The following is a 26047-nucleotide window of genomic DNA, read 5'->3' as shown; positions in this document are numbered from 1 at the left end:
CACAAATAACTAGATATGTCATTCTCTGCACTGATGTCATTCTCTATACCCCTACCTAAGGATTAATTACATACTGTAACCTATGCATGTATTTATAGTTTTACTTTAAAGACTAGCTATGTATTCAGAGTTCACTACAAATGCCTACAGAACTATGGCTATAGCTATAGGATCTTTTGCATGTTAGACTATATTGCTAGTACAGTAGCAGCATACAGCAGTCTGTATACCCTAAATCCCATGTTATCTGCTGATAATGACATTTTAAAATGTACATGAGTTCTACGCTGAGCTTACAACTGTTAAACATAGTGTAGGTTACTGTCAAAAACTGTGAGAAGTAGTGTGAATGGTGGCAAAATTACTTAGTATGTTTTAGTACAATGACTTAGAAGTATATTTTCTGTTTACTTCTTACCAACTCTACCACCCTATTGTCCTCCGATGCAGCAGCCGAATCGAGAATATTTCAGTTAATTTTATGCATTTGGCAGCATCTAATTTTAGAGCCCTTTTTTGCATTCTTGGAGATTTTCGGCACTGCCTTTTCTTTTTTTAACAGTCCATCTCTGACAATTAGCTTGTGTTGCACTTACTGTTTGTTTGACATTCTTGGCAGATTTTGATTATGCCCGCGTAACCTCTGATTGTATCGCCCCTCTCAAAACCAGCCGGCCATTGCCGATTGGGCCTATTATAACTATAATTATAAAATGCTTAACTATGATTTTTATCATCATCATAATATTCACATCTTGCAAGAGATAAAAGCTGCCTGCATGTAAAAACAATACATATTAAAATAAAAAAACTGACCGGCCTATATTTAAAAAATGGTCCGGCCCTTCTGGCATTTGCCAGAATTGCCAGATAGCCAATTCGCCCCTGATCTGACGTAACGCATTAGAAGCAGACACGCACGTTGGAGCGGTGGGTGGGGAGATGTGGCTCATTTGGATTTAAAGCCACAGGCTACAAAAACAGCTACATTGTCCTCTACACTATATAATAAATAATCTGATGGGTATTTAGAGCTGAAACTTTACAGACACATTGTGGAGACACCAAAGTTGTATCTTACATCTTGTAAAAGGGGTAAAAAAAAAAAAAGGTGCCCTTTTGATGCATCACAAAAAAATGAATAAAATAAAATAATATTTACCCTCAGTCAATCCAAGACATAAGTGACTTTAGTAGCTCATTAAGGATGATTTCTAGCTGAAATTTTGGTTTTTAGTGCTTTTTATAATGCAAGTCAACAGTTCTTTTCACAGTGGGCACCTTCATGTCAAAACTACATCAAATGGACATTGATGTCAAAAAAGATTTAAAATCTAAACCTTTACATTCATTTGACATCTATCAATTGATTACTTTTGACTCCCAAAACAATGACGCAAAAAGTATTGTAATATAAGAAATGCCTTCTCAAATTCATCTGAAAACTTCAATTACAAATTTCACTGTAAAAAAATGTTCCAACACAAACCGATTTAGTTAACAATAACTTTTACAAATTTGAGTGGATTGATCATAAAACAATTCAGTTGAAAAAACAACCCCCCCCCCCCCACACACACACACACACAAAATGAACTGTGTTGTTTCAACTCATTTTAAATAAGTAGTTTGAACAAGCAGCAAAAGTCATTTTATGTGTTACACTAAATTTTGTATCCCTAAAATGCATGCAAACTACCTTGACTAAGTAAACAAAATCTAACATTGATGTCAAAAAACATGTCAAAAATCGATTACATGACAGTCCTGTATAATCGATTTTTGACTTTTTTTTATGCCAGTGTTGCTGTCAATTTGATGTCCTTTTAACATCAAGTAAATTGGCATCAAATCAATTTGCATTTATGACGTGTTTTTATATGTTTCTTATATCTCTTTAACATAAGTACTTAAAATACATAATTTATGAAAAATATATAATAAAACTGTATCTGAATCTGTGTGTCTCAGGTCAGCGTGGATATCTTCAGGGGCTTCCCGGACGAAGAGAGCATTGTCAATTACACACTGAACCAGGCCTACCACGACAACGTCTCAGTCTTCGCAAGTAAGTCAATAATTACTAGTTCTCCAGTGATCAAAATGAAACATCTCCAGAAAATAGTCATGTCATATTACATTCACAAATTAAAAGTAATATAAGTAAGAGGTTAATCATTAGTTAGATTAAAAAACAAACAATTCTTCTACAGCTAATTTTAATCTCAGCATTTACTAATTTATATTTTTAAAGGTTAACTTTAGTTGTGATATACAGGAACAGTATATTAACAGTAATATACACTAACACTGTTAAAATGTTATTTAATATAAAATAAAGCTGAATAAAGGCTTTTTAGTATTTATTTTTTTTTGTTTTGGATCATTGTTTCTTGGATTATAATATTTCCTATCAAATTACACCTTTAAAAACGTATAACAAAATCTCTGAACAATGTATTCAAAATTGGTGAATTAGTTTATAAATTGAGGCCTTGAGATGAAGAACCATATGAGTCCATGTTTTCAATTATTTTCAAATATTTTCAAATATTTTCATTTTTTATTTTGAGCAATAAGATTTTTTTCATTTGGATTGAGAATATTATATTATATATTTTTATTTTACTTGAAGATAGACAACAACAGCTTCTCAATTGTAAGGAGATAACATTTTTCAGTGTCAGTATTAAAAATGTATCAAAAGTTATTGTCATTTATATTTTTCAAATGTTGAAGAACGGTATATGTACAGTGAGTGTGGAATAACAGTATAACACCAATTCATCATATTAATTTAAACCACTAAAGATCTGATTCCTTTACCTTAGTTTTAATACAGTAATAGAAACTTCAGGTTAATATTAAGCATTTCATTAAAGTTTATTATTATTATTATTATTATTGTTATTATTATTATTATTAGTAGTAGTAGTAGTAGTAGTAGTATTTTAAAATAACAGAAAATACAGTATGAACAATGTACAATACATAGATCCTCTTACAGTACTGGCAATAACAATCAATTATTTACAATAAATAAATAAATGCAACGATAAATATATAAAATGCAGACATGCATCATAGCTAAATATTGCTGAAGCGGACATGACAGCAAGCGGCATCTCTGTTTTTCTAAGTGGACATAATTTTTTTTGTGTGTGTGTGTGCGTGTGCGTGTGCGTGTGTGTGTGTGTGTGTGTGTGTGTGACGCTATTTTAATGTTTAAAATGCAGACTCTTGGTCACGCGAAAGTATACAAAGTTTACACAAACAATTAATGTCACTTGAACTCATTTTTATTTTTTTGGACTCAATTGTTTTAATGCTACAAGAAACCCATATTATGGTAGTATGAATCTTTGTTGAAAATACCACAATACACAAATCCTTAATGCATTTTCTTAGTGAAAATTATACACTTGTCTTGCCCAAAACAAAAAAAGTGTGACTGTTTGCATTCAAGTAAGAAAAAAGATCCAATCATGCACTCTTTTTGGCCAGGCAGTGTAGATTCATAATTTTGTTCTGATTTTGGGTTGAAATATGACTCAGCCATTTTGTTAACAAGCATTGCGAGACTGACCCATCCATTTCCCATTAAAACTACATTTTCATGATTCATTTAGCCCTTAGTCATACCTTGTTAAATTTAGCCAGTAGCCATATCTTTTAACCTGTGCTTTTTCTCTCTAGGTGTAATTTTCCAGACCAATAAAGATGGATCCCTTCCACCCCATGTTATGTATAAAATTCGACAGAACTCGAGCTTTACCGAGAAAACCAATGAAATCCGAAGAGCTTATTGGCGCCCAGGGCCAAACACGGGCGGCAAATTCTACTTCCTTTATGGCTTTGTGTGGATCCAAGGTATGAAAAGAAGACTTACAGAAGGCTCTATTTACACCTCATATCAAGATGTTGATCGACCAAAACACAAGTAGATGAAAGAGGCACATTTAAGGCATTTTAACTGGCATTTTAGTCTATTTACTTTCAACAACGTACCTGATTCATTTGAGAGGAGGGTCTGTTCTGTATGTTCAGGCTTATTCTGATTTTTCAGTCTAATGTTGTGAAATAGGGGCGACACGGTGCCTCAGTGGTTAGCACTGTCGCCTCACAGCAAGGTCGATAGTTCGAGTCCCTGCTGGGTCATGTGTGTGAATGAGTGTGTATGGATATTTCCCAGTACTGGGTTGCAGCTGGAATGGCATTTACTGTGTAAAACATATGCTGGAATAGTTACCGGTTCATTCCGCTGTGGCGACCCCTGATGAATAAAGGGACTAAGCCGTAGGAAAATGAATGAATGAATATTGTGAAATAAGCTCACACATGTGAGTTTGAAATGAGACCTTGGGAAATGGTACAGAGAGCAGCAGCTTTCATTTCTGCTCTGATATCCACAAAACCGCCTTTGAATTGTGTTAGAATCAAGGCTGGCTGGAGAACATTTTACTTTTTCCCTCTTTTTTTTGCTTTCAAATGAAACTTATGCTCTCAGACAGCAAAATGTCGCTTTAAAATAAATCCCTTAATGTTTAAGAATGAGTTCAGTTTGCAAAAAGTACAGTTTTAACATATTTGTCCATGTTAAAGAGTCAATTCACCAATAAATAAACATTTACTCACTATTTACTCACCGTCAAGAAGTTCCAAACCTTTCTAAGCTTATTTTTTTTCTAATGAATGCAAAAGAAGATATTTTGAAGAATTTTGGAAACCGGTAACTACTGACATCCATTGTAGGAAAAACAAATACTATGGTTAATGGCTACAGGTTTCCAACATTTTTCAAATCATCTTGTTTTATGCTCAACAGAAGAAAGAAATGGTCAGTAAATAATGAATTAAAATTTTTGGGTAAAGACAGACAAGCTCAAAACATTTTACATTTCAGACATTCACAGATGTGTTAAGCAGCATTGAACAGTAAACACACCTTGATAGCAAGTGTACACAAGGCCTTTGCAGGGCTTTGTTCTTTCCTTTCGAACATCAATAGGACAGAATATTCATAAACATATATTGCTGTGTTTGCTGTAATCACTTTAAATATTTGATTTTATTGTCAGACAAGATTAAGTTCTTATCTAGAGAGGGGTAGTCTCAATTCATAAGCGTTAGTAGTGCACAATTCCTTTTCAAAACTGTCGACAGAGCAATAAATCGCTCTCTCTGAAACAACATCCGCAGAGTGCAGAATTGGCATGGGAAAAGTGGAATGAAGTTGATGTTTTATTCAAAGTGAAAGTTATTCTGGTAAAAAAGTGTGCCTGGTTATGTAAAGCTTTGCGCGCCGGTCAATAAAGTGCTTGTTTGGCATTTCTGGAAGCTGGACGTATTCACAAGCTTGGAAAAGGCAACGCTTTTTCTGTGTGCAATGTGTGTAAATTTACTTGTGTTTACTTGACAGTGTAGTGACACTTTTATGCTTCCTTGCTCTTTTAGATATGATTGAGCGGGCAATCATCAACACCTTTGTTGGCCACGATGTTGTGGAGCCTGGAAATTACGTGCAGATGTTTCCCTATCCATGCTACACCAGAGACGAGTGAGCTTGGGCTTCATTTTATTACACATTTGTATATTAAAGGGATAGTTCACCCAAAACTGGGAATTCTGTCATCATTACTATTTCCAAACCAATTTAAGTTTTCTTTTTCTGTTAAACACAAGTGAGTATTTTTTGAAGAAAGCTGGAAAACCTGTAACTATTGACTTCCATAGTATTTGTTTATCCTTCTGTGTAAGTCAGTGGTTACAGGTTTTCAGCGTTCTTCAAAATAGCTTCTTTTGTGTTCAGCAGGAAAAAAAGAAACTTATAATGGTTTGAAACCAACTTCAGGGGGAGTAAATAGTGAGTTAATATTAATTTTTGGGTCAACTATATCTTTAATTTTTCTTTAAATCTGACTGATGAGCTGTGTTTTAGATGTTCAATTGCATTGTGTTACATAATGCGTGTTATGCATGCGTGTGAGTCATTTCTGAATGATCTCAGAGCCAGAAAGAACACAGATGCTGAGATTTAAAAATAAATAAATAAATAAAACCTTCCTCCCGGCGAAATCACGCAAGCTTCCCGCTCCGCTTCCACTCCACATTAAATTTGCAGATGACACAGCATTAGTCAGTCTCCTTCAGGGGGGAAGAGGACAATCACAGACTCATCTTAGAACACTTTATTTCATGGTGCGATGCTTCTGATCTACTTCTAAACAATTCTTCAGACCAAACATATGTGGGGAAAAAAGTGTGTGTTGCTACTGTTAAAAACAAGGTGATTTAGAAAGAACATATTAGGGTTATGACCTTCCATGCTATTTACTTTTTTGCAAATAACAGCGTGGTGCAAAACCATAAGCACTGCAAGCAAATTTGTAGGTTTGCTTTGATTTTAAAATTAATGTTATCAAAAAAAGCAAACATTTGTTATTACTACTACTACTAAAAATAATACAGGCGACTGATTTTAAAAACAAAAGCTACAAACTCATATTTTTGAATGTTAATGTATGTATATGCATATACAGTTGAAGTTTATTTTTTCCCCAATTTCTATTTAACAGAGAGCAGATTTTTTCAACACATTTCTAAACATAATAGTTTTAATAACTCATTTCTAATAACTGATTTATTTTATCTTTGCCATGATGACAGTAAATAATATTTGACTAGATATTTTTCAAGACACTTCTATTCAGCTTAAAGTGACATTTAAAGGCTTAACTAGGTTAATTAGATTAACTAGGCAGGTTAGGGTAATTAGGCAAGCTATTGTATAACGATAGTTTGTTCTGTAGACCATCAGAAAAAAAAATTAGCTTAAAGGGGCTAATAATTTTGACCTTAAAATGGTTCTTAAAAAATTAAAAACTGCTTTTATTGTAGCCGAAATAAAACAAACAAGAATTTGTACAGAAGAAAAAATATTATTAGACATACTGTGAAAATATCCTTGCTCTGTTAAAAATCATTTGGGAAATAATTAAAAAAGAAAAAAATTAAAAGGGGGCTAATAAATGTGACTTCAACTGTATATGTATATGTACAGTCATATAGATGAGTAGCAGTGTGATATGGCAGTATGTCGATATGCATGTGGCATATATGACGATATACAGCCATATTGCACTGCCTTGAGTGGGATATTGCGGTCATCCAACAGTTCGATGGCATAATCATTTTATAGCTAATATTCGAATGATTCTTCTGCATTAGGCTGAACGGCATAAAATGCCATCAGTCTACAGACATTTACCAGTATTTCTCTGTTGCAATCAGGATATCACAATAATTAACCCTGAAAAAAACCAAAGCAGCGCAAACACTACAAGATTACTGTTGTGTTCGCCATAAGGAAAAACACTAAACATACATATCTCATCTCACACTCAATACACTACAATTACTATAGTAAAAACACAGCAATACAACATAAAAAAGAGAGAGATTGACTTAGAAAGTTACTTACCAGTTTAATAATGATTTGATCAGCATACTTTATTATGTACTTTATTTTATTTATATATATTTTTTTAATTTTTTAAAATTTATTTATTTATTTATTTATTTTATTTATTTTTTTTGTAACACTTTATTTTGATGGTCCATTTGAGTATTAGTAGACTGTCTGCTTAATATTTGTTGATACTGCTGCTAAATAGATATTTTACTGACTATAATAAACTTTGCAAGTACATGTCAACTTACACTATCACTGACCCCAATCCTAACCCCAACGTAACGGTCTACTTATAATCTAATGAGAATTAATTGGCATGTAGATTCTATGTAATTTAAATTTAACAAACGGACCATCAAAATAAATTGTGACCTTGTTTTTTACACTATTATTCAAAAATATGATGTCGTAATTTTTATATTGTTTTTAAAAGAAGTCTCCTATGCATCTCAAGGCTGCAATTATTTCACAAAAAATATTCTCAAGTTCTCAAAATAATTACATTTATTTGAAGACTTTTTTGAAACATTAAATAATTTTTGTTTTCAACGTCGACCAATTGAATACATCTTTCAGCATTTTACATCAAGCAATAATGACAATTCAATTAAAAAACTAAATGCTGAATTCAGTTGAAGTTCATAAGAGCAACATTTACTTAATAAATAAATAGTCTGTGGCATTATACAATTTTTACATGCTGAATTTTGTTTTATTATTTAATCAAACCACCAATTCATGATAAAAATGTGTGTACTTGCATATATATTATTATCAATTCAGTTTCCTGAAGGGGATTAATAAAGACACTACTATTTGACCCTCTCACAAGCTATGGTTAATACTACTGAAGTACTACTAGGTTTAATATGTAGCTGTTGTAGATACAATACTAGTGATGATGTATCAGCTGGTAGAGGTATAGAGTTATAACAGGTGTTTCCATTGTCAGTTTCCTCTTTGTTATCGAGCACATGATGCCTCTGTGTATGGTCATATCCTGGGTCTACTCCGTGGCCATGATGATCCAGCACATCGTAGCAGAGAAAGAGCAAAGACTGAAAGAGGTGAGAGAGCAGACTTAAGAGAATGGATTTCTTCCACTGAGAAACTGAAGCATGGTCACTTATAAACTTGAAAGAGATCAAGAGCAGTGCTGCGGTTGACGCAGAGTGTTTTTCCGCAGGTAATGAAGATGATGGGCTTGAATAACGCAGTGCACTGGGTGGCCTGGTTCATCACAGGCTTCGTGCAGCTTTCGATCTCCGTGACGGCCCTCACTGCCATACTGAAATACGGGAAAGTTCTCCTTCACAGCGATCCCTTCATCATCTGGCTCTTCCTCACAATCTACGCTGTCGCCACCATCATGTTCTGGTACTGAAGTGTGCAATAAGTCATATTTAGTTCCGTCACTGTCTATTTTATTTCATTTACACACTGTAAAACCCAAAAAGTTAGGGTAACTCAAACCGTTTGAGGAAACTGATTGCAGCAAACCATTTAAGTTCAAAAACTAATCTTTATGAGTTCTGTGAACTTACTCCATTTAAGTTAAAGTAATGAGGTATTCAATTAACTCATTACCCTCAACACTGAGTTCAAAACTCTTTTCAAATGAGTAGAATTAACTTTCAGTAAATTTTAAGTTAACTACACTCATTTCATTTGATAAAGTTGAATGTTGGGTTTTACAGTTCATAGTTTTTTTAATATAAGAAACGAATCAGATTAATCCGAGGGTGTAGATTTGCTCTTGACATTGGTGGGGAGCTATGAATGATACCACATGGAATAGATCTCTTGTTTTTTATTAAATTTCATTCATAATTTGCCCTACATCAATTACCTGCTTTCTATTTTGGGTTTTACATAATAAACATTTATGTCTGGGTGTGCCAGTCTTCAGTTTGAGTGGGCCAGTGCCAACCTGGCCCTTATTTAGCCTCACCACTGATACACAGACTATATCAGCTTGTTTTAACGTTAGACTGTGTCAAAGCAGGGAAAAACACTACAATTATTGTTACCATTATTATGATGTACAAATTCAGTAGCAAACTTGAGTTTATGTGACTTATACTTTTCTTTGAAAAAACCTCCTTGTGTCCTACTTCTTTTGTTTTTTTTGCTGCCAGCATCTTCTCTTCCTTTGCATGTGTCACCCACCTCACACACCTTATTCTTGCACAGGAAAATTCTCCTGCAGTTTTACTGCTGTTTGTATCTGAACATAGCTACAGCCTCTCACATGACAGCAGGGAAAGGTACAGCCAGTCACATTGTTCATGTGTTTGGGGGCAAATGTGACGTGAATGTGAATAGAACGTGATTTAACCCTATCTTTATGTCTAGGTTAATTTTAATAGCACATTTTTTAAAGTAAATAAAAATATTGGTGGGGACATTTCAATAGTCGGTTTCAATTGGTTTGCCATGTCCCCTTCATTCATGCAAATTCTACGCCCATGGATTAATCTTTACGTCTGGCATTTACAATGGGTATTTAATAAGCAAACAATTTATAAACACTTGCTTTTTTCAGAACTAATGTAATCATTGTCATTCAAAACAAATCTAGCTTCTTGATTCTTTCTGCTGATGAGAGTTTTGGTCAATGCAGGGCTTTCGGTCTAAATTTTCTTAAAGGTACACTTTAAGGAAACACTTTTTTAAAGGAACACTTTTTTGGAGAAATAACCCTAAACCCGTTTTACGTTACCCCTAGAGTTAAACTGAGCTGAGGTTTACCATTTTTTTTAATCCATTTACCTGATCTCTGGGTCTAGTGGGAGCACTTTTAGCTTAGCTTAGCATAAGTCATTGAATCGGATTAGACCATTAGCATCTCAATCAAAAATGTAAAAAAAGATTTTCAGTTATTTATTTAGAGCCTATAAAGAAACTTTGCTGCAGTACCATCACTGCAGCAGGCACAATTATATTATGCAGTGCTGTTACCTAGTTACCTAGCTCAAAAGATGAACTTGTTTGTCGTATACGGTATGTAAATATTCAGTATATTCAAAGCAATTTACGATTAACAGTTTTTCCACAGTACATGTATGATTCAAAGCAAGTCGTCAAAGAACATAACAATTTGTCAAAGAGCCAACAATATTTGTTATAAATAATATCACAGTATGTTATAAAGCAAGCTAGAGAACATGTAAACTCAGAGAGAACAATTCTTGGATGTCTTTAAAGAGTCAAAAATGTCCAATGCTTTTGAAAATGCACTTAAATCCTTGATCCTGGTACAGTAAGCGCTCATTGTCAAAGGTGTAATCACAACAACGTTGAGCATCATGAAGGCTTTGTTTCCTAGGCAGACTGTTAAAGAGCATGTCACACAGGTCTCTTGGAAATGTGTTTTCTATCTTGCATGCCATCTTTATCAGATGTTCAGGAGCAAAGAGGGTGACATTTTTGGAGAGTGACATTTGTGGCTCGCTGTGATTAAAACACAAAGCATTGTTCATTCAGTGATCATAGCTGGCAGGAAAAACATTTCAAATCATGTAAATGCTATTCTCTCTGCTTTCTTCTTTGAAAGTTTCCTGGTGTCGGTGTTGTACTCTAAAGCCAAACTGGCCTCGGCATGTGGAGGAATCATCTACTTTCTGAGTTATGTGCCCTACATGTATGTGGCCATAAGAGAAGAGGTGGCTCACGACAAGATCACTGCCTTTGAGAAGTGCATAGCGGTATGAAGACCTCTCTTCAATCTCCTACATACAGTTAAAGTCAGAATTATTAGCCCCCCTGTATATATTTTTTTCCCAATTCCTGTTTAACAAAGATTTCTAAAATGCATTTCTAAACATAATAGTTTTAATAACTGTAGAGAAGTAGAAAGAAATATTACTTAAGAGGGCTAATAATATTGACCTTAAAGGGTTTAAAAAAATTAAAGACTGCTTTAATTCTAGCCAAAATAAAACAAATAACACTTTTTCCAGAAGAAAAAATATTATAGGGAATACTGTGAAAAATTCCTTGCTCTGTTAAACATCATTTGGGAAATATTTGAAAAAAGAAAAATTAATTTGCAGGAGGGCTAATACTTATGACCTTAACTGAATGTGTTCTAACTGGTTTCATATTTGGATCTTCAGTAATGTTCTTCAGTAATTTGTGATTCACTCTTTCTATGTATATGCAGTCTTTAATGTCTACCACAGCGTTCGGTCTGGGATCCAAGTACTTTGCCCTGTATGAAGTGGCTGGGGTGGGAATTCAGTGGCGCACTATCAACCAGTCACCTGTTGAGGGTGACGACTTCAATCTACTGCTGTCTATGGTCATGCTCACTATTGACGCCATTGTATACGGTGTGTTGACCTGGTATATAGAAGCCGTCCATCCAGGTAAGCTGCGGCACTACAGTCATTATCATGAAATGAAACAGTGCCTATTTTATTTTAGTACTTGATTTTGGTTTATCTGTTGTTGTCCAGGGATGTATGGACTGCCCCGGCCGTGGTATTTCCCCTTGCAGAAGTCCTATTGGTTAGGTAGTGGCCGCATAGAGACGTGGGAGTGGCCGTGGGGTGGAGGCACCAGGCTGAGTGTTATGGAGGAGGACCAGGCTTGTGCCATGGAGCACAGACGCTCAGGTACACTTTGAACGTAATCTGACTCTTGATTAGTTATGCTGAGATTTTGAGAGAACTTCATCTTTAAAAAATATTGAAATATAGCTATTATTTTACAAAGTGCCCCATTATGTTGTTTTAAATGTTACTAATTTCTTTTAAAGGATTTGTACAATGGGTTTGAATGCTTTCAAAGTCAAAAAACACCTTCATTTTATATCACCTAATTTCTCAATGATTCATTTTAAGATCCGTTCTCTCTAAACTACTGCTTTCTTCAAACCTACTCTGCTCTGATTGGTCAAATGGCGTAGTCTGTTGTGATTGGTCTCGAGTTGACCTTGTGTACAATCCTCAGCAAATGTACACAATGTAGCACAGAAAGGATTGTATTACATATTTTAGATAATACTTTACCATTTTTTGTGGTAATTTAAAAAAAGAACCAATCACATTCATTTCTTTTGAGCTGATGAACAGAATGGTCAATCAGAAGTGTATAGATTAGTGGTTGGAGATTTTTTGAGTGTGTCTTAGGCTGCATTTACACTGCAGATCTTGATGGTCAATTCTGACTTTGTGACTGTATCCGAGCAAAGAGACAAAAATTATTTGCTGACCTGCTTACATCATCTTTTGAAAGTGACTCGTATCCGAATGTCTGCATTTACACAGCACACGGCAAAGGTGCAATGACCAGGAAAATAAGAGCGGGCGCTGACTGACAGCTGATAAAAAAAAGCTACCTTTTCTCCATTCCTGTTTTTAATGTATTCACAGTGTAAACATTTTTTTATTCGATTTGACAAGTTGCTTTACTATATTTTATGACCGAAAAGTTTTCATTTTCTTTTAATCTAGGCCCTTTTAAACAAGTAGACATCTTAATGTAATGTCCATGGAGTGGTTTATGCACGTGACGTATGCGACAGTTTATAAATAGTTTATGTTTGTTACGTAGCAGATGTTGCGTGCTCTCTCTTTCTCTTGTTAACATGCTTAAATACTTGTGCTATATGACAATATAAAAGCTTTTTTAGTCCTCGTGTATTAGATTTAAGGTTTGAGACTCTGCTGAAGTCTGTTCTAAAATAAAAGCATCAGACTTGACGTCACTTGCTATGGTTTTTAATGATGCGTGACTCTTAATGACAGGGGAAATCCGATCTACCTGCTTAGACTGTAGACACGACGACGATACAGCCATGATGATTTATATCGGATAAATTTCCACATATGAACAAGGCCTGAATCTGATTTTGAGTAAATCGGAATCCATGTGATTTATTTTTTCAAGTTTACACGCACATGGGCCATAGCCTATCTGTACCACATGGGAGAAAAGAATCGAAATTGAGTCACCTTAACCATGCAGTGTAAATGCAGCCATAATGGCTGATTTATAGGCATTCACAAATGTTCTCATCAAAACAAAATGCAAATATGATGTAAGATTAATTTCACAACTTCAGTGATTGTCACAGGAGTTTGCATGAAAGCATATAAGTTGTGCTAGAATAAATGATTTGTCTCAACAATAAATGCTTCTTCTCCACATGAATGGTTGAGGGCACGCCAAAGCAGATGTTGTTTTTGCTGGCAGTGAAGACCACAGCTGTGTCCTAATTCAAAGGCTGGATCCTTCAAAGACCAATTGCATCATTATAGATTGACAGTAGCTGTCCCATTTTGAAGACTCCATGAAACGTCTCTATATGTGTCCTTCATTTTATATGCAAAGAAAGATAAAACTGACGTGTCTCTCGCAGCTAAGAATTCAACATTCTTTGCACTGGCAATGACTGACAGAATTTTTTCTTCAAACGGGAGACCTCTGGATTGGTACACAGCTCACGAAGTGCCATTATACGAATTTATTATATCAGTAATGGAACTGAAACTGCGATTGCTGATGAGTCATTTTGTTATTTCAGAATTGATTCTTTCTTTTAGTAAACAATTAAAAGCCTACTTGTAGTTTTCCTGTTATGCTCATTAGTGGGGCTTTCAAACCATCATTAAGAAAGCTTTGCTGCAAAATGTATCCAGTGCTATTAAACTTTGTTGCAACACCATATCAACCATCCATAATACTACAAAACACAAACTACAAAACAGTTTATTCATCCATCCATCCATCCATCCATCCCAATTAATTGAGTTATGTGTTGGGCATATTACTAAATCTCTGTCTGTTTGTTGCTCAGAGGAAACCCGTGGAATTGAAGAAGAGCCCAGTCATTTACCGCTGGTGGTGTGCATAGACAAACTGACCAAAGTCTACAAGACGGGCAGCAAACTGGCTCTAAACAAGCTGAGCCTGAACCTGCATGAGAACCAGGTTGTCTCTTTCTTGGGACACAATGGGGCTGGCAAGACCACCACTATGTGAGTGTTAGGACATTGTGTTTCATTGTGTATGAGGGTGATTCATACCTTCTGGACCCATGCTGTGCTTGTTATTGAGGCTAACAATGGCATCCTATAACCTGAAAATTGAATGTCCGCATAAAACTGATGTTTCTTGTGGAAAGCTGTATTCATCATCCAGTGAATATCCCACAGGTCCATTCTCACGGGACTCTTTCCACCCACCTCTGGCTCTGCCACCATATACGGCCATGACATCCGCACAGAGATGGAGCGCATCAGGCAGAATTTGGGCATGTGTCCCCAGCACAATGTCCTGTTTGATAAGCTCAGTGTGGAGGAACATCTGTGGTTCTACTCACGTCTGAAAGGCATGGCAGAGGAAGATATTCGCAAGGAGATGGACAAGTGGGTGAACTATTTTTGTTCTTGTTCACACAATCATAAAGGCTTTTGGCCCTATCATGCACCTGGTGCAATTCTGCATCATGCATGACGCAAGTGTTTTTCGCTAGTTTTAGCCTTGAGCAATTTAACCTTGTTAATGTACCTTGTTAAGCTACATTGTTGGTGCATTACTATTTTGAGAAACCTGAAATAGACCACAGCACTGACCAACTACAGTCAATGCCACTTGGGGTGTCAAATAAATTGTTTCTTTAGTGCACTGTGATGCAGACGTGGACAATTCGGTATAGATTGAGTAATAGACCCTAACCGGTTATTGCATACTGACATCATTTATCTCATATGCGCTATGTCGCGGTAGAATACTATGGCGAGGGAGGTGAGCGCGAGTAATTAAAGCTCAGAAACTCTGCACAGTTCACTGCGTGTGTTTGCTGGACAGTCATTCACTGACACTGACAGCAAAAGCCCCTATTTCACTTCAATGAAGAAAATGAAAGTAAACTCCATTTCTCTCTCTCTCTCTGTGTTGTGTCCTCTCCTCTCAGCTATTATAGCGATACTTGCAGATCCAGACACGAGCATGTCTGCAGAGCGAGTTTCCCCCTCTGCATCTATCATGGGTCTATTGGAATCGCTGTGTCCGTTTATCAGTGTCACTTATCGGTGAACAGTGACAGCACGTTAGAGCCAATCGCAGCCTTTTCTGTTGACCAATCATAGCCGTCGATGGCAAGATAATTGAAACCGAACCAAACTTTGAGACCAGTGTAAGTTCGCAACTCTAAATGCCACAAGTTTATTTAAGTTCTTTAAGTTCTTAAACCTCTCTTAAGTTCTTAGACCTTCTCTTAAGGTCTTATGTTTTTTAAGAGAACAAAACTTGTGGACACATTGCTTATAACACACATAGGGATGCAAAAATTGGAGACTCTGGTTTAATGCATGTTACGCCTAAAACACACTCATAATTACTTCAGCTTAGTCCCTGATTTATCAGGGGTCACCACAGCGGAATGAACCGCCAATTACTCTGGCATACTGTATGTTTTATGTGCCGGATGCCCTTCCAGACACAATCCAGCACTGAGAGTACACTAACTCATGAATCTGTAGTACTGGGAAACACCCACACACTCTCTCATTGACACACACTTATATACCACGGCCAATTTAATTAATCAAATTTACCTATACTGCATGTCTTTTGGACTGTGGGGGAAACCGGAGCACCCACATGAACATGGGGAGAACATGCAAACCTGCTACCTGGTCCATGCGGGACTCAAATCAGGGACCTTCAGCGACAATGCTAACCACTGAGCCACCTTGCTGCCCCACCCATACAGACATTGACAAAATTGAAGAAAGAAAAACTGCAGTGGTCACTGAAATAACTTGAAGCTGAAAAAAGCAGTGATTAATCAAATATGGCTGAAAATAAGCTATTAAAAATCAGATATTGCATCTGCATTGTTGTTCGAAAGAAGCAATAAAAAGACAAACAAATGAAACTGGCCTGGAATAAATAGAAGCACACACCATAAGTGCAATTGTGGCATAGACCATGCACTTAGATCATTAAAATAGAGCCCTTTATTTTGGTATCCACAGGATGATAGAGGATCTCGAATTGTCTAATAAACGTCACAGTCTGGTTCAAACTCTGTCTGGAGGGATGAAAAGGAAGCTGTCGGTGGCCATTGCGTTTGTAGGTGGGTCTCGGGCAGTGATTTTGGATGAACCAACCGCAGGAGTAGACCCATATGCCCGTCGAGCGATCTGGGACCTCATTCTGAAATATAAGCAAGGTGATTCTAACTTTTTTAATCACAAAAAAAGTTCTGCATTGGTTTTTAAAAATAATTACTAAACTAGACTCACCATCAGGTCGCACCATCCTGCTGTCCACTCACCACATGGATGAGGCTGATCTGCTGGGTGACCGCATTGCCATCATCTCTCATGGAAAGCTCAAGTGCTGCGGTTCACCCCTGTTCCTCAAGAGCACATATGGAGACGGATACAAACTCACACTCGTCAAGAAACAGAGTGACTCACGCACTGCAGGTATATTTATGGGGATGTCCCTGTCTTCGTTTGTGGATGTGCTCGTTTAAGAAAATGAAATAATGTCTGAGTTGTCATGTAGGTGTTGCAAGATTGAGTCCAGCTCAAGTCATTTCCCTGTTTGATACCCTCCTTTTTTCAAATCTTATATCAGTAAATGTACAAATGTTATTGTTACAACCCCTGGCAGTCTAGTGGAGTGGGGTTGCACACTTGAGCTGAGGATTTGGTTACACAGAAACTCAAAAGTAAATTCTGTTACAAAGAAAGGATGGTCAACAATAATTTTTGAACAAATGATAGTGATTTATTTACAAAAAGTGATGGTGAATCAGTGAGTTAAATGTATACAGTATATACAATGACAAACAATGAAATGTTAGACAGACTGGCTATGTGTGGCGCTAAAGAAAAGAACCAAACAAAACCAAATAGTCATACTAATATTCACAACAAATCCCATCTAATCTAATCTAATAAACAAAAGCCTTTTAAAATCCTAAAGCAGTTTTTTACTAACTAAACCTATGGAAATCATTTCAGTTATTTGCCACGACATTTATTTATTTAATTATTTATTCATTCATTCATTCATTCATTCATTCATTCATTCATTCATTCATTCATTCATTCATTCATTTATTTATTTATTTAGATATTTATTTGTTTGTTTGTTTTTTATCTATATATTTATTCATTCATTTATTTATTTATTCATTCGTTCATTCATTTATTTATTCATTCATTCTTTTATTTATTTATGTATTTATTTATTTTACTTTCATTCATTTATTTATTTCTAATTCCATTTATTTATTGAACTCTATTTTCATTTATTTAATTCAAATTTTGTTTATTTATTCAACTCTAATTTCATTCATTTATGTAATTCTAATTCCATTTTATATGTTTAATTTTGTTTTTTATTGTTGTTTTTTTTGTAAAAACCTAACAACAATAAAACTGAAATCAAAATAAACTAAACCGAACCTGCTTCATAAATAAAAATACTAAAATAGAATAAAAAATATTAGATGACTAAAACAAAAACAGAGACATTTCATAATGTCAAACTAAATAGGGTATATGCCGAGCTAGTGTTTCTTGCTGTACTGATATACTTCCGGTGAAAGCTTAATGTGACTTTTTTTCCATTTTATACGTTTCCTTTTACAGCATTGATGTGGTAATGTAATTAAAATACAATCAGTTAAATAAACTTAGGCATTAATTTAGTTGCTCAAGCGTAAAACGAGACAAAAAGCCGCTTACTCGCACGCGCTCATCAGGATCGCCAGGCTAGCGCAGAAGCTCCATTGAATATACTGGGGTAAAATACTATAGGGTGTAACTAAAAAAGAAACAATATAATAGAACTGAAAATGCAATATACAATTTAATTCAAAATAATAACATTACAAACTATAATAAAGTGTAAATAAAATATATAAATAAAATGTGTAAAAGTGACACTTTATTATCCCAGTTTTATATTTGTAAAGATCTGTATTACAATGTAAAACACTGGACACTAACTGTAAAGAACAACTTTCATTTTTAGATCTTTCTAAAACTTAAATGCTTATTTGTTTTATCATTCTAACGTTCTGCGTAATATTTCAATTTGGCAGCCAATTAATTATAAATTAACTTAATATGAAAATAATAAAAATAATAAAAAAATATATGTGTAAATATAAATGTGTAAAATTCACTCTATCATCTCAATGTCATATTGGTTAAGATCTGTTTTGCACTCTAAAACACTGTACATGTTCTCTGAGATTACTCGTTGTTATACTGTATGGCTCTTCTTTTGCTAATATCATTGTTTGATCCTTTAAAATATCAAAACAGCAGATGAAAAATCTCCTAGTTTTTCTTCAGCACTTTCATCTGCCATGGCCTATAACATGGTGTTTGTGTTTGATCTCAGATCAGTCCAGCCAGTCTCCGTCCTCTTCGATATCTCCATGTTCAGAGAGCAGAGTAACTCAGTTCATCCGTCAGTACGTTGCTTCCTGCCTGCTGGTGTCCGACTCCAACACTGAACTCTCTTATGTCCTACCATCAGAGGCTGTCAAGAAAGGCTGCTTTGAGAGGCTCTTCCAGGTACACTAAAACATATGTACATGATTTACGACTGATGGAAGACATCTTTTGACATGACTGAAAATAAACAGAGTATGACTTGCTTGCTGAAGGACACTCTTTTCTCTTCAGGCTCTGGAGCAGAATTTGGACAGCTTGGCCTTGACCAGCTTTGGTGTGATGGACACCACACTGGAGGAGGTGTTTCTGAAGGTGTCAGAAGAAGATCTGTCACTGGAAAACAGCGATGCAGGTTGGTGGTCAGATTGAGTTTTTCTAGAATGCAGTAGCCACTGAGATTTTATATATATTTAATTAGTAGAGATGGTAAATTTTACAAGTTCATGTGATTAAAGATCCTTTAAATTTTATAACTGATTAATCGGAAACCTAAATAACATAAGAGGTGTCAATTGGTTTTTGTTATTCTATGGTCTGTTCAAATACTTAATTCTGATTGGCTAGAAGGTGTGCAAAAAATTAGTTCCAGTCAGTTTTCCAGCCACAATTTGAAATAATATTAAATATTCCCACAAATATTAATAGTAACCAATGGGAAAAGAAAGGAAACCAGTGCCTCACCATCAATCAACACGCAAATATGCTAAAAAATATTTATGAAGTGGTAGCTAATACAGTTTACTATGAACTATTATATATGCTCATGTCATTTGCACACACACACACACACACACACACACACACACACACACACACACACACACGCACACGCACACACACACACACCACAATCTCTCTTGTAAATATCATTCTTCTCTATCTGCCTGTGACTGATTCAAAGCAGGGATTGGGAGACCTATAAAGTCATAACGAACAAAAATTCTATCAAAAATTGTGACGCAAAGAGCAAAAATAGCTTGTCTGTAACTTATTTTTTGTCTCGTCTACATGCATTTAAAATCTTTAATGCACCTCAATACGTTGATTCTTCCTTACTTGTACTACAGGGCTGTTGAATGCTTGAATCTGATCGACTGATTCAATTATTTTCAGGCAGTTGCATTGCTTAAGTAGTTCCAGGCTGGTCTTTACCGAATTACAGTTCAATATCTCTACACTGAATGATTTCAGTAATTTCACAGTCTACAACTAACAAAAATCAAATCAAAAGCGAACTTTTTATGAGAGGTGTAATAAATTAGTTCTACACAGAGGAGCAGTTTAAGGATAAAAAGCTGACAAACGTCTTAAAAGGCAACATCTGACCAATGTCTTTAGTAACTAGAAGCAGAATAACTGAATCCGGTCCATTGAATTAATATAAAATAATTCTCACCTGTAACATTAAGACCACATCACCACCATATTTTTCTGATAATTCAATGGACCGTCATCAAATATTCCATTCTTCCTGGAAGCGTGTTATTTTCCTCACAAAGTTTGAAAGATATTTGAAGGTCCATGAGGTGTCATGTTCATGACATTTAGTTATTAGTGCACTTAGCTCACATTAATTACAATTTAATATTTTTATGACATGTTCTAGAGCTAAATCTTCAAGTTTTTTTTTAGATAATTAACAGTCATAATAACTCTAATAATTAACAAATTAATAAACAATAATTAATGGCACAACTCAAGATGTCTGTTTTATTTCTCCATAAAAGGAGCATAATAGGAGAGCATTTTTAATAGAATAATGCCTGCTCGTTTCATGTTTCCCTCACATCTGCTGTACATATTATACATTTACAAGTCTTTTGTGCCTATGCATGTTAATGACGTTCATGCTTAATCTACCATTGATAAGATTAATTGATTTAAAGGAGTATTGACAAATAATTAACTGCAGGCACTCTTGTTTAATGTGTATAACATCTGTCTGTTTGTCTGTCAGATATGAAGGACTCTCCAGGCGGAGCGTCAGCTGGGAAGCCGTCAGGTCTGTTAGGAGGGCCTCAGTGTGAAGGAGCTCCAGCCGCTGCTGTGATGAGGCCAGAGGTGGAGCTCAGTAACCTGATGATGTGCTCCAGGCTGAGCCCAAGCCAAGCATCCCTGCAGTCTGGCTCTTCTTTGGGCTCAGTGAGAGGGGATGAAGGGGGTCCCTATTCTGAGTTCTACGGAGACTATTGCCCACTGTTTGACAACGGTCAAGATCTGGACTCCGCCAGTCTCAGAGGTCAGCAAATAACATATTAATTACGATTATTATTTGTAGTAGTACTAGTAGTAGAAGGAGTAGTAGTATTAGTATTATTATTATTATTATTATTAGTAGTAGTAGTAGTAGTAGTAGTAGTAGTCAGTAGTAGTATTTGTCTTAGTATTAGTATTATGTGCTATTTATTTAATTATTGATGTTTTCAGCTTTGTGTGATTTCTAAAATCTTTTTTCAGTACTGATTAGAAATAATGGTTATAAACTAATTCGGAACATTTTTAAAGGCATAATTTAAATGCAATGCGTTAACTAAGCCAAGTTTTTAAGTACATTTTATTAAATATTTTTCAAATAAATAGTTTATTGGTTGAGGGTCTTAATTATCTATTATTATTAAAATTATTATTATAATTAGTTGTAGGAGTAGTAGCAGTAGTAGTCAATTCATTAATATTTTAGTATTATATTAGTTATATTAGTTGTTAGTATTATAGTATTGTATAATATTAATAATCAGATTAATTAATCTTTTATAGTATTAAAACATTAATAAACAACTAATTAGATTTTTTAAAATTAATTAAAATTAGGAAATTTATTATTTAGCTTTTTGTTCCTTGTAAAAACCCGAATGCATGCAATAACTACAGAGTTATATTAAATAGATTAAATATTGTTGTTGTAATTAATAAATTACTTAATATTTAACGCTTTAATACACAAATAACTCTACTGGTCAATGTGTTGATGGACTGGGAAGGAACTCAGTAGCAACCTGTTTCTATGTGATTTTATATATATATAATTGTTCACTCTGCCGCCATGCTTGCCATCGCTGTGCAGCTTTTGACTGCTGAGTAGCGTTTGAACCATAGACTTCGTCAGCTAAAACATCAACACACAATTTTCAGCTTTTCCTTTTCACATTACTAGATAGGACAATACTGTATGCGTACCTGATTCTGAGGTACTGTATGTAATGTGATGTGTTTAATTAAAATATAATTTGTTTGGTTGTTTTGGTTTCCTTAGTAATAAACATACTTTTACACTGTACTGTATGTTTTAGAAAAGATGTCTACAATACATGGTGCATAGGCCTAGGCTGCAAATATAAGAAATAAGTTCTTTAGACTTTTTAGTGCCCTATTAAATTGCGTTGGGGTAAAAATAACATTCGATTTCTAAATCCTTTAGTTTTATTTAGAACTTTAAAAATTCTCATTCTCACCCAGCATGCCTGGTGGAACTGTTTTCAAAGTCTGTCTAATTTGTTTCATTGCAGGCTACAATGTGATATACATACAAAATTGACATTTAATACTGAAACAACTTCCTTCAGATTTGACCGTACAGAATATTTCAGTATAAATAAAATATTCCAATCGATTTAGATGATAGCAATAATCCAAAATACTCAATCGCAGACCATTTGTTTGCTAAAGCTTTAAAAGAGAGCATTTTTCAGTGGTGCCTCTCTCTCTGTATGAGGCGAGTGTACTTCTGAAGGGCCTGAAGGTAACAGATAAAGTAGTCTGGTCTGTGCTCTGTGTGTCTCAGATGAAGAGTCCTCTCCTCAGCCGACTGTACACGAGGGCCAGGGCAGCTTCAAGCTCGACGGCTGGTGGCTCAAACTCCGCCAGTTTCATGGGCTGATCGTGAAAAGGTTTCACTGCGCCAAGAGGAACACCAAGGGCATTTTCTCTCAGATTCTGCTGCCTGCTTTCTTTGTCTGTGTGGCAATGACCGTGGCTCTGTCTGTGCCTGAGATTGGTAAGTATGTATCGGTGTGTATTAACTATTTAAATTGATTGGATCATTAGTTGATGGTTTGATTATTAGTTTTTAGACATTACAGCAGATTTTTTTAAATAAATACTGTTCTATTGACTTTTATTCATCAGAGAATTCTGATTAATTACTAATTCAGTGATTTCCAGAACAATGTTAAGCTTAATCAATGGTTTTAACATTACTAATAACCTAAAAAGAAATTAATTAGAAATATTTCTTGAATATCAAAATAATACATTGCAATTATTCATGACACTAAAAACTGGAGTAATGCCTATTGAAATATCATCATTATTAAAGTTTTTATTGTTATTGTCACGATCATCAATGATCCAGGCTTGCAGATTTTTGGTAAACATGCACCTTCACCCGGACTACAATTCTGTCACTTTATGAACTACATTTCCTGTCATGCAACTCACACACACCTGTTTCGGTTCCCTGATGATTGCACACACACAGCTGGAAACTGATCTATGACTCATTGCACAGACTATTTATACACCACACGTGCACACACACATTGCTGAGTCTTGTTATTGTAACACCACGAAAAGTTTTTTTGTCCTGCCGTGTCTAGCCATGTTTTTGTCCCTTTTGTCTTCTTTTATTGTTTCCATTGTTTTCGCCGCCATTTTGACAATGAATTTTTGAATGAATTTTTGATGAATTTTTGGTGCCCGTTTGCTCCAGTGATTGACCTTTGCCTGCCTGAGCATTCTCTGTTTAATACTGTACTGTGTGGATACTCAACTCCGTTGTACAGCGGTTAATTTATTATAAATTGTAAAATAATTTTAAAGTATTACAAATTTTAATAATATTTCACAATATTTTCAAATACAAATATTTCATAGTATTTATTACTCTAGAGTTGAGCATTGGAAACTACTAAAGAAAGAACATTATATAATTTATATATTTTTAATTATATAATATGTTTACTATTATTTTATTTGTAATATTGTAGTTTTGTTTTAATTACCATCCAAGTCTGTTTTTATTACCATGAGGCAAAAAGTTTACTTTTTAAAAATGTGAAAGGAATATTTTTTTTATAAGGCATTAAAAAGTCCTTAATGACGTGAATTTGTTTTTGTTGTTGTTGTATTTTTAACTATTATACTGTTTTACTACTGTAAGTTATTACTACTTCAGTTTTGTCGTTTCTTTAAAAATAAATTGACCTTGCCATGAAAATAGCCATAGATGCTGCTATGATAGTAAGACCAAAACGAAACATACTGTACATAATTAAAATATATCAACACATTCCAAATGAAACATTTTGTTAATAGCTACAGTGAAAACGCTCTACTAACCCTTAATTTAGTTCATTTGTAATTCTGAATAAGATTTCATTAAATAAAATTGTTTATCTTGGACAAAAGCCATGCAGATCTTCATCACATGCTGATGCTGGTCTCTCTCTGGTCCTGTAGGTGACCTTCCTCCCCTGATCCTCTCTCCATCTCAGTATCACAACTACACACAGCCTCGAGGAAACTTTATCCCCTACGCAAATGAAGACAGATCTCAATACAGGTCAGACACACAAGCTCACTGTACAGCAAAATAACACTTCACATATCTATGAGTTGTTTACAATGAATATTTGTATTAATAACTTGATGTAGTCACAGACAATAATCATGTTTACTTCACGCAAATTTTCTGACAACTCACTAAAGTCAGGTTATTGTTATAAACTGTTTACATACAGTTGGAGTCAGAATTATTAGCCCCCCTTTGAATTATTATTTTTTTATATATTTCCCAAATTATGTTTAACAGAGCAAGGAAATTTTCACAGTATGTCTGATAATATTCGGCTAGATTAAAAGCAGTTTTTCATAAAAAGAAAAAGCCATTTTAAGGTCAACATTATTAGCCCCTTTAAGCTGTATATATTTTTTTTCGATAGTTAACAAAACAAACCATCGTTATACAATAAATTGCCTAATTACCCTAACCTGCCCAGTTAACCTAATTAACCTAGTTAAGCCTTTAAATGTCACTTTAAGCTGTATAGAAGTGTCTTGAAAAATATCTAGTAAAATATTATTTATTGTCATCATGGCAAAGATAAAATCAATCAGTTATTAGAGATGAGTTATTAAACTACTATGCTTAGAAGGGTGTTGAAAAAATCTTCTCTCTGTTAAACAGAAATTGGGGAAAAAAATAAGCAGAGGGGCTAATAATTCAGGGGGCCTAATAATTCTGACTTCATCTGTATCCTGGTTTACATACCAACCAATAACCCAGAAATGCAACAAAACCTTGTTTGTGAGTCTTTATTAATAAATCAGATTATCTCTTGATTGTGATGTCAAAAATGTAGTTATTTGTGCATCTGACTCCAAGTATTTAAAATATTATGTCAGATGTTATGTTCAATAAATCACTAAAAACCAAAGAGTATTGCTACATGCCAGTGGGAAACCAAGAGCTCATATATTGTATAAGTCAAAATGACAGATTTTTATTTTATTCCAAAAATTGGTAGAATATTAAGTAAAAAAGTTGTTTCGTGAAGATTGTTTGTACAATTCCCACCATAAATGTATAAAAACTTAATTTTTAATCAATGATCAGTCGAAAAACACTCAAAAATGTTGATGTTTGCTGTTTGTTCAAACTACTTATTTAAAATGAGCTGAAACACAATTCATGAGTTTTTTGGGGGGGCAAGTTAATTGCTTTGTTTTCAATCCACTTAAATTAGTAAAAACTAATAAGTTAACTCAATTCCTTCAGGTTGTCCCAACTCAATCAATTGTATATAACCCTGCATTTTTACAATATTACTAAGAATTTAATTTGGATTACTTTAAAGGCTATTTTCTAAATTTTTCCTGAACCCTCGTTCTCCTTATTTTCAATTATTGTGCCAAATATTGTCCTATTCTAACAAACCATACATTAATGCAAAGCTTAGATCATCAGATTTCAAATGATGTATCAATCTCAATTTCCAAAAAAATCCAGAGTCCAGAGTCACGTATTTCATATACTTACAGTTAACTTTTATTCTGCTGCATGAGATGAGAACACATTTTTTAAGGAGTTTCAAGAAGTTCAAGAAGTTTGCAATATATGTATTCTCCTTTTTAAAATCTG

The 26047-nt window shown here is 34.7% G+C and overlaps 1 protein-coding gene across 2 annotated transcripts in view; it reads left to right on the top strand.

Moving 5' to 3' along the window:
- The window catches only part of abca2 (ATP-binding cassette, sub-family A (ABC1), member 2), a 128311-nt gene that overhangs the window by 78137 nt on the left and 24127 nt on the right, over positions 1-26047 (top strand). For both annotated transcript variants that reach the window (XM_056457756.1, XM_056457755.1), the window contains exons 13-29: positions 1972-2068; positions 3697-3870; positions 5455-5557; positions 8424-8538; positions 8658-8848; positions 11028-11178; positions 11637-11841; positions 11932-12090; positions 14277-14457; positions 14635-14847; positions 16462-16658; positions 16738-16917; positions 18854-19029; positions 19141-19261; positions 20867-21148; positions 22691-22903; positions 24367-24469. In XM_056457756.1, coding sequence (XP_056313731.1) covers positions 1972-2068; positions 3697-3870; positions 5455-5557; positions 8424-8538; positions 8658-8848; positions 11028-11178; positions 11637-11841; positions 11932-12090; positions 14277-14457; positions 14635-14847; positions 16462-16658; positions 16738-16917; positions 18854-19029; positions 19141-19261; positions 20867-21148; positions 22691-22903; positions 24367-24469 — 2861 coding nt within the window. The remainder of the gene's footprint in view (positions 1-1971; positions 2069-3696; positions 3871-5454; positions 5558-8423; positions 8539-8657; positions 8849-11027; positions 11179-11636; positions 11842-11931; positions 12091-14276; positions 14458-14634; positions 14848-16461; positions 16659-16737; positions 16918-18853; positions 19030-19140; positions 19262-20866; positions 21149-22690; positions 22904-24366; positions 24470-26047) is intronic.

This window comes from Danio aesculapii, chromosome 5 (assembly GCF_903798145.1).
Source record: "Danio aesculapii chromosome 5, fDanAes4.1, whole genome shotgun sequence".
Classification (NCBI taxonomy): Eukaryota; Metazoa; Chordata; class Actinopteri; order Cypriniformes; family Danionidae; genus Danio; species Danio aesculapii.
This window is presented reverse-complemented; position numbering and strand designations above follow the sequence as displayed.